Below are 13,735 nucleotides of genomic sequence, written 5' to 3'. Positions count from 1 at the left end.
GTAAGATTAACGAAAACCAAATATTTTACGAGATATTCAATTTCTTATGTCAAAATATGTCAGATTAAAATATAAAATAATTCAAAAAGTACTTAATGAAAAAAGATACTTTATTATAGTGTTTTGGAAAGCTCTCGAGGTAAGTTACAAGAATGTGTAATGAAAAATAGGGGTTTCGTTTAAAAAGTTCAAAGCGACTTTTATATGATCTTGACGATGCTATTCAAATATTAATCTCATACTAATATTATTATATAATGCGCCGCTTAAAGCTCTACAACTTTTGCATGAAACATTTTTCACGAAAATGCCTTGTTTCCTCAAAAAACTGCTGATACGGGCGCTCTGTTACACCCTGTATACGACCGAGCAGATATATGAAAGAGATTACCACCGCTGGTGATAATGGCATATTGTGCGGACCTTAGAGAACGCTCGTAGATATTAGATGGCATATCGGATGCACGCTGCTCCCAATGACATGTATGAGGTCGCAACGGGAGGCCGAATCTTAATTCAGTCTTCTCCGAAACAAGATTCCGTAATAATCTTTGTCTATGTGTATCATCATAAAATATTCTATTCGTTTTAAATAAGAAAAAAAAAAAAATTGTTTTACTTATCTAATATTATATAAAATAGCTTTCTATGTTTCTAGTCGGAATAAAAAATTTAAATATTCAGCTCTCTTGTTATTACAGTTATCGTAGCTCGCGAAAAGAATTATACGCACATACGTGTGTACATAAAATCCTGAGAAGTGTGTAGAGGGATATTGCAACGACTCGTCGTTAAATCGCTAAACAAACTTCAACAGTCTTTTAATTGATTTACGATAAAACCATTGTGCATATTGCTACCAGCGATAGCAATCTCTTTTATCTGCTCGGTCGTGTACATATATCGTTGTAGAAATATGCTGTAGTTGACGTGCAATTAAGTTATGCGTATCAATATAATAAAAGAGAGAATATATTTCAAATAAATATTTAAGAGGCAGAAGCATATTTCAAAAAATATATCAAAGAATAAATTATTGAGATTTCCAAAATTTTATATTACAATTTGTCTATATAAATATATTGCTGAGACAAAAGCACACGTTCCTTTAACTCTGCTGATGCGGTCGGGCGTTCGAATAGGGACTCGGTCAACGAGGAAGCCTGTGAAAAGAGATAACATCGCGTATAGTAGTTCGTAGTAGATGAAACGCGCAGATTACAAAAGTATTAATCAGAGCGGCGCGGGAAGTGATGAACCGCCCACGTAACGCCTTGTCGTAGCGATGACCTAACATCCTGCATCACGGAGTGTCTCGTCCTATGAACGCATGCGATCGTTACCTGGTTAAATCGTCGCGCGTAGATCGCTATTTCCGGCGATGATACTGTATCCGGGCAAGGAGAGAAAAAACGCGAAGAAGAAATTTATTATTTTCTCCCGCGATGCGATAATCTCTCTTTCTCTCACTCTCTCTCTCTCTCTTTCCTTCGCACGAGATTTAAATTTGCCTCGATCCAATTATAGCCCATTTGTATTCGCGATCCTGAGTTAAGATTTCGCTATATCGGGTGTCGGCACGCGAGCGATAAAAATCGAATCAGCCGCCGAATGATCAAGAGGGCAGGTATAAATAACAAGATCCCATTCTATTTCGGGGATTTAATGGCAATCGCGGACGCTTTAATCCCCATGAACGGTGAATTAACGAGCGCGCGAACGCGAGCGCTCGTAAAGCTCGCATCGGGCTGGCCTAAATATAAGCGCCTAACGAAACCTCCCGGTGTAATCCGGACTTCCTGCGGCCTTTCTCACACCGACGTTTCTCTCACCGTTATTAATGCAATGCCGATTCATCCCTTAAACAATATTGCTTGTCAAAGTAATATACTTTTATTAAAGTAATATGTATTGTATATCTTTTTTCTAATCTTTCGAGAATAATAACGATCTTCTTTCTCCTTAATAAATTTTATAAATACATCTGAATATAGAAAATTATACACATTGATAAGCAATAAATTAAATTAATTTTTCTATTCGAAGGAAAAAAAAAAGAAAAAAGAAATTAAATTGAAAATTTAAATAAATATTAAATGGAAAATTTCTTCGAGAAACAAATATTTTTTTCTAATTCCGAGAATTATTGCGCTATTAAAATAGGCCTATCGCAGTTCGCAGCTAATCGCTGATCGCCTGTGAGCGTGCACAAGCGATCTCTCAGACGCAATATTTCCATTATGCCAACGTTCGCCTCGACGCTGATTTTCCCGCCGATTCTGACGATGCGGGCTGCGTGCGCTATTAGCCACGGGATCCCCGTTTCACCGGTATTATTTATAATCGTCGCCAAGAGACGCGCGAGTGCTGGAGCAGAAACGTTTATTCGTGGGCGTGAGTCACGAAATTCGAGAACGAGCGTCTCCCCGTTTACGCGGATCGCGAACGCAGCAGAAGAGTCGCGACGCTTTTTAAGGGTTGTAACCCGTACTAAAGTGTCCCTGAAGCTTGTACTTATCCGTGATAAAGGATTATCGCTCGTTATTAAAGTCCGAGATGAAACACAAGGCCCTTATCCTGCTCGGTGATATCTTAAATGGCGGGGTTATCGTTCTATCTCGTAATGTGTTACCATTTATTTCGTGAGGAGAAATAAAAGAAAGATTTTATATCTTTGATGGTAAACATCTTTTTATTTATAAGTATAATTAATTAATTAATTATAAGTTTTTATTTAATATTTCGCGTGTAAAGCGCGGACACGCGATTGTTATTTGTTTTTATATAAAAAAAAAAGGCGCGATCGTAAAAAATTTTATTATTTAACGATCATCTAGGAAAAATTCAAGAAAGGAATTTAAAATATTCAACACGATGATTTCTTATTTCGCGATAGCCGGGTGAGTCGATCATGATGATCGAGCGCCGAGTCAAACATCTGGCTAACGAGTTAAAAGAGAAAATTATATTTGCGTATGGAAAGAAAAAAAAAATTCATCCTTTTCTATTCTGTAATATTAGAATTGTATCATATACGTGACAATAATTTGTCCATAGAAATTTTATGTCAAGAATTGCATAAAAGATAGAGCACAATGACAAATTATTTTCCGAGTGTATAATAATTTTTATAAAGAGTTTTTCTCCATCAATTTTAATATATAATCTATAATAGACAAATAATAATGATATATATAAATTTTAATATAATACATATAACGTGTATTAGTTTCAGTATATTCTAAAAAATTGTGTGAAGGATATCTGATTAGTTAACGTAGTAGTATATATGTAAACAAGAAGGTGTGATAATGTAATATATGGTACCCCTTCTTCCAGGATATCCCATGTGTCATCGGATTACGCTTCTTTGAGACCGATGAATAAGATTCGTTTCATGACACATAGTAATCGATAATCAGATCTTTCGTCTCAATTCTCTTGCTATTTGTATTTTGTCAAATATACTCCATCTTATTGTAATATGTCCTTACATCGTCACACGCATATTGTAAATATAATAACAGCGTGAATTGCAAATATGTAATTTAATTTCATTTATTGACAGTAACCTGGAGCAAAACTATATACGGGCAGCGTGATTATTTCATCATTTTCAGAGACTATTTATATTATAATAATAAAAGAAAAAGCTCACCATCCCCTGGCGAATTTATCACGATACGTGGACACGGCGAAGCCGAACATAGATTTTTCTTCCATGCGATACACCGCATAGTGTTTCGTCTCCACGTTAAAGCCGTCGACGACGCGCCGGGGTGACAATACGACGACCACGAGCCCGATAAAGAGGCTCCAGAGAAATCTTCTCAAGCGCATCTTGGATTGTCGTATCACTGGCTGCACTATGAACACTCTGTCACCGCGTGCCGAGTCACTTTCATATACATATACGCGAGTATCGCGATTGTGTAATCTGAAAGAAAAAAAGAAAAAAAAATGCACACGCGACACGACGTTATCGGACTTAACGATCGTGGATCTATATTAACGCGTTAACGCGCGTAGCAGCTGCACCAGCCGACGACATGTGTCTTCCGCGAGACCTTCGAGACCGCGACAAGGAGAACGATGGGCACGGCCGGGTGGGAAACAGAGGGAGCCGGAGAAGTCTGCTTGACGGACGGCCGCGGACAGACTGAGTGGAGAGCGCGGTTCTTTCGGGTAGTCTCTTCACTCACTTGCGGCTCTCGACAGCCGGAGAGAGACTCCCACCCACGGAGCCGATGCCGGGCCAGAGCGTTTTAGCTCGTTCGTCGCGTCCAACTGCGATTAGATGTCTCGGTACGTTGCTGTCAATCAGGCTTCGCGCGATCTGTCGTAACAATTGTATTACATGTGTATGGAGATGTAAATAGAAAAAAAAACCTGTTTTTTTTTCCAGATATTTAATATCTTTTTATTTTGATTATTAACGCAAATTGACTTCTTATTATTTTTAATTTTTTAAATGATAGATTCGAATTAACTATTATTATTCTAAATATTTTTAAATCTTTTCAATAGCTCGCATTCCAATTGGTCATATAGCTATGTAATTACTATTTTTAATTAACAAACATTTTTGTTATATCTAATTGAAAATTATCCGAGAAAATTATGTCGAGTTTCATATAATTTGACGCAAAAGTCTCATTAATTCATTAAAATTACTTGGAAAAAAAACACCCCCTTTTTTTCTATTAAAAAAAAAAGTTTTTTACATTTCTATGTGTGCATTATGATTATGATTAAAGAGATTGTCGCGAAAATTGACGTTAAAATTATAACGAATTTGGTTGAATACACTAGTGCACACACACACACACACACACACACACACACACAAGGTTATCGTACACAAATTTACAATGGCATAAGTAATTAAAAAAGTAAAATAATTAATACTAAAGAGAGCTATTCCCTAACAGCACGCAAATTTCAAAGACGTTTAGAGGTGTCATCCCAGAAGTTGTAAAATATCTTTTGAACATCATTTGAACATGTGTGTTGTTAGGGTTATTGGTGGTGGTGTTCAATAATGATATAATAATCATATTATTATAATAATTTATATTATTATAATTATTTTTATGTTTTAATTATTTATGCTTATATTGTAAATTTATTTACGATAATCTTTAATGTGCATCTAATCCAATCGAATTCGCTTGCATAATTAAATTGTTTCGATTGTTTTGTGTCGACAAGAATACGATACTTTCGCTTTAATAATCAATTAAATAAGATAATATATCGTAAATGCTCTTATATATTTTATCGACAAAACTTGTTGTTTTCTCACGTAGAATTGAAACGAGAAATTAACTTTCTACGTAAAATGATCTAAATACGAGATTTCGATTGAGATTTACAATAGAAGCGTAATAAAATAAAAAATATTTTCGAACTCATACCTTACATTGTATTATGTATCTCTTTTCTCTTCCTTCAAAGAACTATCCTATTTCTATATTTACTCTAATAGAGATATAGTTAATATCTTTAAGTAGCACACACGATCTTGACTAATGGTATACATATGTTTATTGAAAATTATCTACTACTTCGACGCGCGCGTTTCTTTCGCGTGTAACAACGTACGAATTTTGAAATCAATGGTCCACCAATTTCACGAATGATCGCAGCGCGCCAAACGTAAGACCTCGTCACTAAAATGCCATGTGATCTAATTTAGGCTGTCTGCAGTTTTGAATGGCAATGCATACATTGTCATAAATAAAAGTATACATATATGAATAATTTTTTATTCATAAGGCTTCGCAAACGAATGTACCTATACGTTAGTTGGTACTTGTATACACTGAATTCTATACCATAGACTTTATAAAGTCCTATGGGCGCGTTCCATTTAACGACCGCAACGCTCGCGAGCATCGTCTATCTTTGTTTAATGCGGCGTCTACAATAGAGATTTTAAGCCCTAAGTCTTAAGAAATTGACCAATCACAGTCAAGTATGAAAAGAATACTCGACTATGATTGGTCAATTTCTTAAGGTTCAGGACTTAAAATTTCTATTGTAGACGCCGCATAACTCTCGGTGAACAACAAAGATGAAATGATACCGTGAGCGTTGCGGTCATGAAGTGGAACGTGCCCTATGTGATACAAGAAATAATTTAGCAGTAAAAATGAATAAATATCACTCGTAATTACATGTATTTAAATTCTTAGGTGGGAAAAAAAAATAGGAAATTGTAGAAGAAAAGGATCTCTGTTCGTCCAGTGAAAAATGGAAATGGAATGTGACGAAATTGCAATAAAATCATGTTTAACATTGACGAAGCAATGTGAAATTTTAAATAAAAGTGATGCAGTCCGTGATAATGTAGAAAATAGAATTAAGGAAGATAACCAAGTACAATCAGAAATCGTACAGACTGAAGAATCTTATAATTTAACTAATAGTAAAACTTGCTTGCAATCTAGCGAAGGAACAAATCTAACTCTAACCTCAGATGAAATTTATCCTCAGTCATCACATGTAAGTTTAACATAGATATTAATATAATAGAGAGATTATATTGTATTCGTGAATTAAATAATTTAAGTTCATTCAATTTAGTAATACTTTTTTTTATCAAACTGTATCAAAGGATATTTGCATGATGAATTATCTAGTATAATATTCTAGCAAATTGTGTAATAATCAATTCTCAGACTTATATTATAATCCTATTAAATTATAGGTAACACATGATACAACATTATTCTCGGAAAAAATAACGAATCTTACAATATCGGAACAAATAAAAAATTGTAAAACTGTAAACATCGCAGAGCCAAAAAATATAAATTCAGAAGATACTGAATTGGCAGAATCTACCTGTATTCAGTACAATTGGTCTATAGCACCGAGGCTATTATGCACAGCTACTAAAGAATATCAGCCTACAAATCTATATGAGAATTTTACAAAAGGTTGCCAATGGTCTCCAGATGGGACATGCTTACTTGTACCATCAGAAGATTTTAGGATACGTATTTATGAACTTCCCAGAGAATTATACTCTGGCCAATTTCCATCCGATTTTATACAGACTGATTTTATGCCTGCTCTGACTGTTAAAGAAGGAGGTCTTATATATGATGCTTGCTGGTATCCCTTTATGAACTCATGGGAGCCTATAACATGTTGTTTTCTTAGTACCAGTAGAGAGAGCCCTGTTCATTTATGGGATGCATTTACAGGAGAATTACGTGCAACATATCAGCCTTATAATCAGTTAGTATCAATACTTATATTTATTTGAAATTTGAATGTAAGAGCGTATCTTTTTTCAGAGTGGATGAGATAGAAGCTTCTCTCAGTATTCAATTCATAAATTCAGGAAGAGAAATATGGTGTGGTTTTAAAAACGCTGTGAGAACTTTCGATACGGATCGTCCTGGACGTCAAACAAGTACCATTCAATTTAAACATGATTTTTCAAATATGATTGGGTTAGTCTCATGTATTCGTGAAAATCCAATCATGCCAGGTCTAATTGCCTTTGGCACATATTCTAAATGTATTGGTATGCATTTCTACTTAGTAATGCTATTCATTACAGGATATCCTTAAAATATTTTGATTGTATTTAATGTTTTTTTTTTTTTTTTTTTTTTTTTTTTTTTTTTTTTTTTTACATTTGAAGGATTATACAAAGATGGACCTCTCTGCACCTTTAAAACTGGAAGTGGTGTAACACAAATTGAATTTAGTTCTTGTGGAATGAAATTGTTCTCTGCTGTTCGAAAAAATAATGAATTTTTATGCTGGGATCTTCGTAATCCTGGAACTGTTCTTTATTCTTTTGAAGGAAGACAATCCGATACTAATCAAAGAATACAGTTTGCTACCACTCCTGATAATAGACAGATAATCTCTGGTGAGTTAGTAGACACAAAAAATATAGAATAAGATCATAATATATTCTATTAAAATTATGTATCTTAGGTGGCACTGATGGAAATATCATTGTATGGGAATTATCAGAAATTACAAATTATGAAAATTTGAATTCAAAATATAAAATAAAGTTGTCTAAAGATTGTATAAATGGAACGAGCTTACATAGAAGTTTACCAATCATAGCAACTAGTTCTGGACAAAGACAGTATGGTATTGAAAAGCACAGAGATAATAGTGTAAAATTGTGGTGGGCTTCTTAAATAAAATAATAATTTTAGATAATTCATTTATATGCTGATAATATTCACATGTTAAAAACAAAGCTGTAAATATTTTGTATATAATTATATTTTCATAAAAATCTCGTTACTTATGGTATCTCATAAGTAGTCCAACAAATAAAACAAGCGAAATGATCAATTATAATGTTAATGCTTTTTTAATGTTAATAATTTTCATACCTTATAATTATTTTTTTATTTTATTTTTATTTAATAATTTTATAATGAAATAATCCTACAATAGTTATGTCTAAATATCTACATCTAAAATTCTACAAAAACACAGACATATAAATGCCATTCCAGTAATAAAATTATATCAGATGTAAAATTATAAAAATGTTAAGAAATATCTTTTATAATGAATATTTTTCAATTATAATAAGTAGACTAACAGAATTGACTACTATATAGTACATTATTTTTTGTGCATACATTTTGCTGACACATGAATGCCATTATATGTAAAATTTTTAGCTATGTCAGTTTACTTATTAAATACAAAATATAATAAATATGTATAGAAATAAAAAAAACATTAATTTTTTGTATGAGATCTCGTAACTCTGTTAGGAACTGAAATAAACAAATTTTAACTAATATAATATTCTACTATATGCGTGTAATCATTACTTTTTGTTATATTGTTAAAACTTACGATGTTTTGGTGTATCCCATGATATGAGATCCTCATTAAGCACATGTTTGCTTCGACTTTGTCTCGAGGGTGTCTTGCTACGATTTCGTTTTGCATGAGGAGTCATAGGTAACACTGGTTTGCTTTCAGCACATACCAAACATGTTTCTTCTGTAATAAAATATGATTATATATAAAATCATACATGTATATAATTTCTGATAAATTCAAAAAATTTAAATAAATTTACCATTAAATGCAACACTTTTACGAGATGATCTTCTTCTCTTATCAACATTCTCTGTCAATATCTTATTTTCCATCTCTATTACATTATCTTTATTTGGTGTCATGTATTTATCTCCATTCTTTGGCGATAACTTTAACAAACTTTTTCTACTTGACTTAACAGGGCTTTTATTTTCTTTTTTACTAATTCTTCTTAGAGTTATCTAAAGCAATATATTTTTATTTAATTAGTTTCTACTTACATTCATATAATTGAAATGTTATATAAATATATTAATATATTTATATATAAATGTATAAAAAAAATTTTATTAATTTTATTGAACATTATTATTAAGATTATAACTTACCATTTCACTTGTCCTATTGTTTTTGGGTGTATTATTCGCTGTGATAGTTCTATTTCTAAGTATTCTTATTTCTGTATCATGATTTTCCATGTCAGTTGTATTTGAAATTGTATCAGAGATAATAGATGCCTCGGTTTTAGTTCGTAATAATGGTGTTGCAGGTAAAATATGTACAAGTATATTTGCTGTATTTTTACGTTGATTTCGATGTTTTAATTTCTTTTTAGATGATATGACTTTTGTATCACTTGGCGATGATTCTTCATCAGAGACAGAGAATGTTGTATCGTTAAATGAATATGCGTTAGAATCAAAAGTATTCTGATCAAATACTTTAGATTCATTTGTTTTTTTTTTAAATCTGTGTATTTCAGCCGAAATCTCGTTCATATCATCAAAATTGTCAGAATCCTCAGTTTCAAATTCTAATTTTCTTTCAGCATTGATACATTCCTGTGGGCTTAATTCATCCAAATCGAGACTGTCTATCTTACTTAAAGCAATAGATAAATTTAATTTAGTCTGCGTTTCTTCATCAAGAGGGACTTCATTCATTACTACCTGATCATCAAAATTGACTTTATGTGCAGACTTTGCACGGATCTCTGTATCTACTAATTCTTCCGATTTCTTTAATATGCTCTTACCAGGCGTTTGACCAGAATTAATATATGATATTGTATCATCTAATTGAACTTCTGGTGTTTTACCCATTTGACTTACTTTCATAGCTATAAGTGGACTCTTTATTCTTTTATCATCGGAAAATTGCACTTTTTGTGACAAACTTGTTCTAGAACTTTCACATCGAACAGGAGTCGACCTGCGATCGTAAGTAATGCCAAGGGACTTAGATTTTTTTGTACTACTTTGAATATTAGTATTATCAAAATTCGCAGATCTTTTATTATTTTTGGAAGGTGTAAAATATTTTATATTTGTATTTGTATCTTGCATCAAATTACTTGTTTTCACTTCTATCTTTTTTTTTCTGGCAGCCATAATTAATGATCGTAGCGAACTTGGCTTTGATGATATATGTTGTTTTTTAATAGGCATTCGTTTTTTGGCAGCAGGCTTGGCAACAATGCATTCTTCTTCTTGCCATTCTCTGTTTCGACGTTGCTCCAGTTTCTCAAATCGCGAGTCACAATCCCTGACCTCCATATATGTCATATCCCAAAATCCTTGCAAATCTCTACACGTAACTAATTTTTCTCCTTTACCAATTTCGCAATCCTCTACTAAACTACGAAATCTTTCAAACTTTTTATTTATTAATAAATTTGTCTGTCCTACTGCTTGATTTATTTCATACATAACATCATCTGGAATATCCTTTTCTAATTTGATATCCAACCATGTTTTACAAAGTTCCCTAAGTCTCTCAGTTTCTTTATTCAATAGAAATTTAAAGTACTGTGCCGTGCGTACTTCTTCTTCCACAGATATATTTAAATTTTTCATTACAGTATCTTTGGTTGGAATTTCATCAGAGGATAAGCGACCAATGCCAAGCCGTTGCTGTTGTTCTTTTCTAGCATTCTTCTTCCCACGGCTTAACGTGAGATATGGCGAAAATTGAATGAGGTCATTTGTAGTACAGTTTTCTTTAGCAGAAGATGCATCACTTGGAGTACTCTTTTGTGATGGCGTTGGCATATTGTCTGATAAAGGTTTATCTTCAAAAGAATCTTGTATTGTCTGTTCTTTTAATGATGACTTTGTTGTAGTTCTGTTTAATTCAGACATAACATCATTTAGATTACAAATTGATTCATTTAATCTTTGTGATGATTTTTGTTTATTTGATAATAACTTTCGATTTGCAGGAGTTTTCAACTTTGCTGTAGTACCACTAGTATCAGGGATTTCTGCGTATAATTTTTGAGATGATATATCTTCCTGTTCATTTATATCAACTGTCTTGCATTCTGTTAATTTGTTTTGTATGAAGAAATTTCCCTTCTCCTGTGGAGTTTCTTCTATCTGTACAAGACCAAATAGAGGCATGTTATGCAATCCAGATGGAGGTCTAAATTCGTGATTAGCAGGGGCAAATGATTTTTTATTTTTAGTATTAGATGTTGGCTTTTTGATATTTATAGGATATTTTGTTGATGTTGAAGCCACATTCTTTGTAGTAGCAGTTGATTGTTTAGCAGCAGATACTGCTTTAGCTAATAATCGCTTTTCTGTAGCCTTTGTAATTCGTTTTTGGACATTATTCGATCGTGTTGTTTGCTTAGGTGTTTTTGCAACTGCAGTTGATACATTGCTCCGAATCACAGGAGAACACAGAGAATGATGAACAATACCAACTTTAAATGCAGGTTTTTTTGTAGTATTTTCCAGTTTCTTTCTCTTCTTGCGTTCTTCCTTCCATTTTATCAATTTTTTCATACGTGTATCCGTAATAGACGTAGCCTCTGCTAAAAATGATAGATTTTTGCTCTTGATTGATCAAATTAACATGATATGAATTAACATGAGTATCGACCAATTATGAAAAAGAAGGATATATATCATTTACATGTATACAAGATAAACAATCTTAGAATTAAACAATCAATATTTTTTTATTTAATCTTCTATGTGAGTATAAACAAAAAAGAAATATTATATAAATATTGATACAAAAACTTCATTAAAAAGTTATAATAAAAATATTAAACATGGAAATAGCAAATTTACTGTTATAGAAAATACAGAAAATTAATATAAGAATAAATTAGTAATGTTTATCTATTTAGCTATGTTTTTGATTACAGCTTGTTAGTATTTATTAATGGAGAATTATAAAAATAAAAATGTATTGTATAAAAATTAATTTATGAAAAGAACTCATCAAAAAGATTAATTTGGCATTCACGCTAAACAAAAACAAAATAAACATGACTTTTATAAATGTTAAATTCAATCTTTCTCAATGATATCAAGAAGAAAGAGTCTATATTAGAAATAGGGAATGCCATTTTGTGAAACAGAAAATTAAACAAACATATTTTCTTCTTTTTAATGTAATGTGATAATAAAATATTTTTGAACTAATGTTTACATAACATTTTTTTCATGTTTCTATTTATAAAATATATTGGCAAAATTTAATTATTTGATTTTCAATGTTAATTATTAAATAGTAATTATCAAATTGTATTAGTAGTACCAAATAGTACTAAAGCCTATTAGCAAATTTAAAATTTATAAAGGCTATCAAACTTTATTCAGAGTTTTATCAAATGTGTATATAATTGTGACATAATTGTATTCATTTTACACTATTTAATAATTAAGTACCAATGATTAATCACCAATTATTCTCAACAATGTGTGTAAAATGAAATAAAAAGTAAAAAAAAAATAAAATAAAAATGTTAATAATAAAAATATCATATAAAAATGAACAATATGAAAGAAACTACTTCAAAAAGAACCGTTAGCTTTAATTATCCAATCTCATTAATCTCGTTGCAAACATATCGTGTTTTACTAAACAATTAGAAGCTCTTAACTTACCGGAGAATGGACTGGCGGGCACCGAGACATCTTGTAGTCTACGGTTGTTGTCGAATGCTCGTGTTCTGACTTCCCTACGAGATTCTACATGCTTATAAGCGCGTAGAATCCTATTATGATCCGTGTGACCAAAACCTGGACGCGGATTCTTATATTGTTGCTTGAAATCCGACATTTCGTTATGGCTCAATGCAACTCGCTCGAATTCGCGTGTCTTCCTGTAACGGCAGTACAACTGAAAATCACTTCAAATTGATAGTTACAGCGTTGAACGTCGAGGTAGCAACGTGCGGCGATTGCCATTGGTCAGCTCGAAATAGTGAAATCAGTCTTGCCAATCGATAGATTGCCGTTCAAAAGCAAGATTGCGTTCAGAGTATAATATGCTTTGATTGACCAATCAGGATAAAGAAATAGGGACATCTTTTGTTTCGATCGGCCAATCAAACGCTACTCGGCTCACAATTATAGATTTATAAACGCAATTATGAATATTTGCCTTTTCTCTGTTTCTCACGTTTCAAAACATTCCCATATGACGCGATGAAATATTTTCGTCCGTATAAATTAAATAATTGCGAATGTTCAAACTCAAGATTTCGTTGAAGTATTCGACGAAAATACCTATCATATAATGAGTTTAAATAAAATAATCTTTTCTGTATTTCAAGTAAGATATAAATATTACATCTGTCAAATATCTCTGAACGTATAACAAAAGTAGCAATCTCATCGATGCACATAATTAAAAACGAATAAGCTTTTTTCTTTTGTCAAACTAATTA

At 32.1% G+C, this 13,735-nt stretch overlaps 3 protein-coding genes across 11 annotated transcripts in view; 1 reads left to right on the top strand and 2 right to left on the bottom strand.

The window, feature by feature from the left end:
* LOC138942932 (integrin alpha-PS2-like) overlaps positions 1-4,165 on the bottom strand; it is a 200,563-nt gene extending 196,398 nt beyond the window's left edge. For 3 of the 7 annotated variants that reach the window (XM_070313434.1, XM_070313433.1, XM_070313432.1), the window contains exon 1: positions 3,659-4,161. In XM_070313434.1, coding sequence (XP_070169535.1) covers positions 3,659-3,840 — 182 coding nt within the window. In that variant the 5' untranslated portion in view covers positions 3,841-4,161. Of the gene's footprint in view, positions 1-3,658 lie in introns of all 7 variants that reach the window. The other 4 variants (XM_070313430.1, XM_070313431.1, XM_070313428.1 and 1 more) reach the window with 3 other exon arrangements.
* Wdr79 (WD repeat domain 79) overlaps positions 1-8,640 on the top strand; it is a 73,646-nt gene extending 65,006 nt beyond the window's left edge. The window contains exons 4-9 of the mRNA XM_070313427.1: positions 3,569-4,305; positions 6,198-6,507; positions 6,713-7,248; positions 7,308-7,540; positions 7,661-7,894; positions 7,963-8,640. Coding sequence (XP_070169528.1) covers positions 6,256-6,507; positions 6,713-7,248; positions 7,308-7,540; positions 7,661-7,894; positions 7,963-8,177 — 1,470 coding nt within the window. The 5' untranslated portion in view covers positions 3,569-4,305; positions 6,198-6,255 and the 3' untranslated portion in view covers positions 8,178-8,640. The remainder of the gene's footprint in view (positions 1-3,568; positions 4,306-6,197; positions 6,508-6,712; positions 7,249-7,307; positions 7,541-7,660; positions 7,895-7,962) is intronic.
* LOC138942930 (disks large-associated protein 5) lies at positions 4,263-13,196 on the bottom strand. 3 transcript variants are annotated; one of them, XM_070313426.1, is made up of 5 exons: positions 12,951-13,196; positions 9,435-11,866; positions 9,086-9,287; positions 8,857-9,006; positions 4,263-4,336 (listed from the first exon to the last, which is right to left on the bottom strand). In XM_070313426.1, the coding sequence occupies exons 1-5, from the start codon at positions 13,123-13,125 to the stop codon at positions 4,317-4,319; spliced, it is 2,979 nt and encodes a 992-aa protein (XP_070169527.1). In that variant the 5' UTR covers positions 13,126-13,196; the 3' UTR covers positions 4,263-4,316. The 3 variants fall into 3 exon arrangements, with proteins under 3 accessions (XP_070169527.1, XP_070169525.1, XP_070169526.1); XM_070313424.1 differs by lacking the exon at positions 4,263-4,336 and adding an exon at positions 8,634-8,774; XM_070313425.1 differs by lacking the exon at positions 4,263-4,336 and adding an exon at positions 8,634-8,774 and having other exon boundaries at positions 9,435-11,863.
* Positions 13,197-13,735: the final 539 nt, after the last annotated feature.

Source organism: Polyergus mexicanus, unplaced genomic scaffold (assembly GCF_030449975.1).
Source record: "Polyergus mexicanus isolate NDT 795.1 unplaced genomic scaffold, iyPolMexi1.0 SCAF_24, whole genome shotgun sequence".
NCBI classification, from domain to species: domain Eukaryota; kingdom Metazoa; phylum Arthropoda; class Insecta; order Hymenoptera; family Formicidae; genus Polyergus; species Polyergus mexicanus.
This window is presented reverse-complemented; position numbering and strand designations above follow the sequence as displayed.

Bases quoted from the DNA above. Each gene is read 5' to 3' on its own strand.
- LOC138942930 (XM_070313424.1), bottom strand. From the start codon at position 13,125: ATGTCGGATTTCAAGCAACAATATAAGAATCCGCGTCCAGGTTTTGGT. The intron at 9,007-9,085 runs GTAAATTTATTT...ATTTTATTACAG, and splicing joins TAAAAGTGTTGCATTTAATG to AAGAAACATGTTTGGTATGT. The intron at 8,775-8,856 runs GTAAGTTTTAAC...TGTTTATTTCAG, and splicing joins ATGGGATACACCAAAACATC to TTCCTAACAGAGTTACGAGA.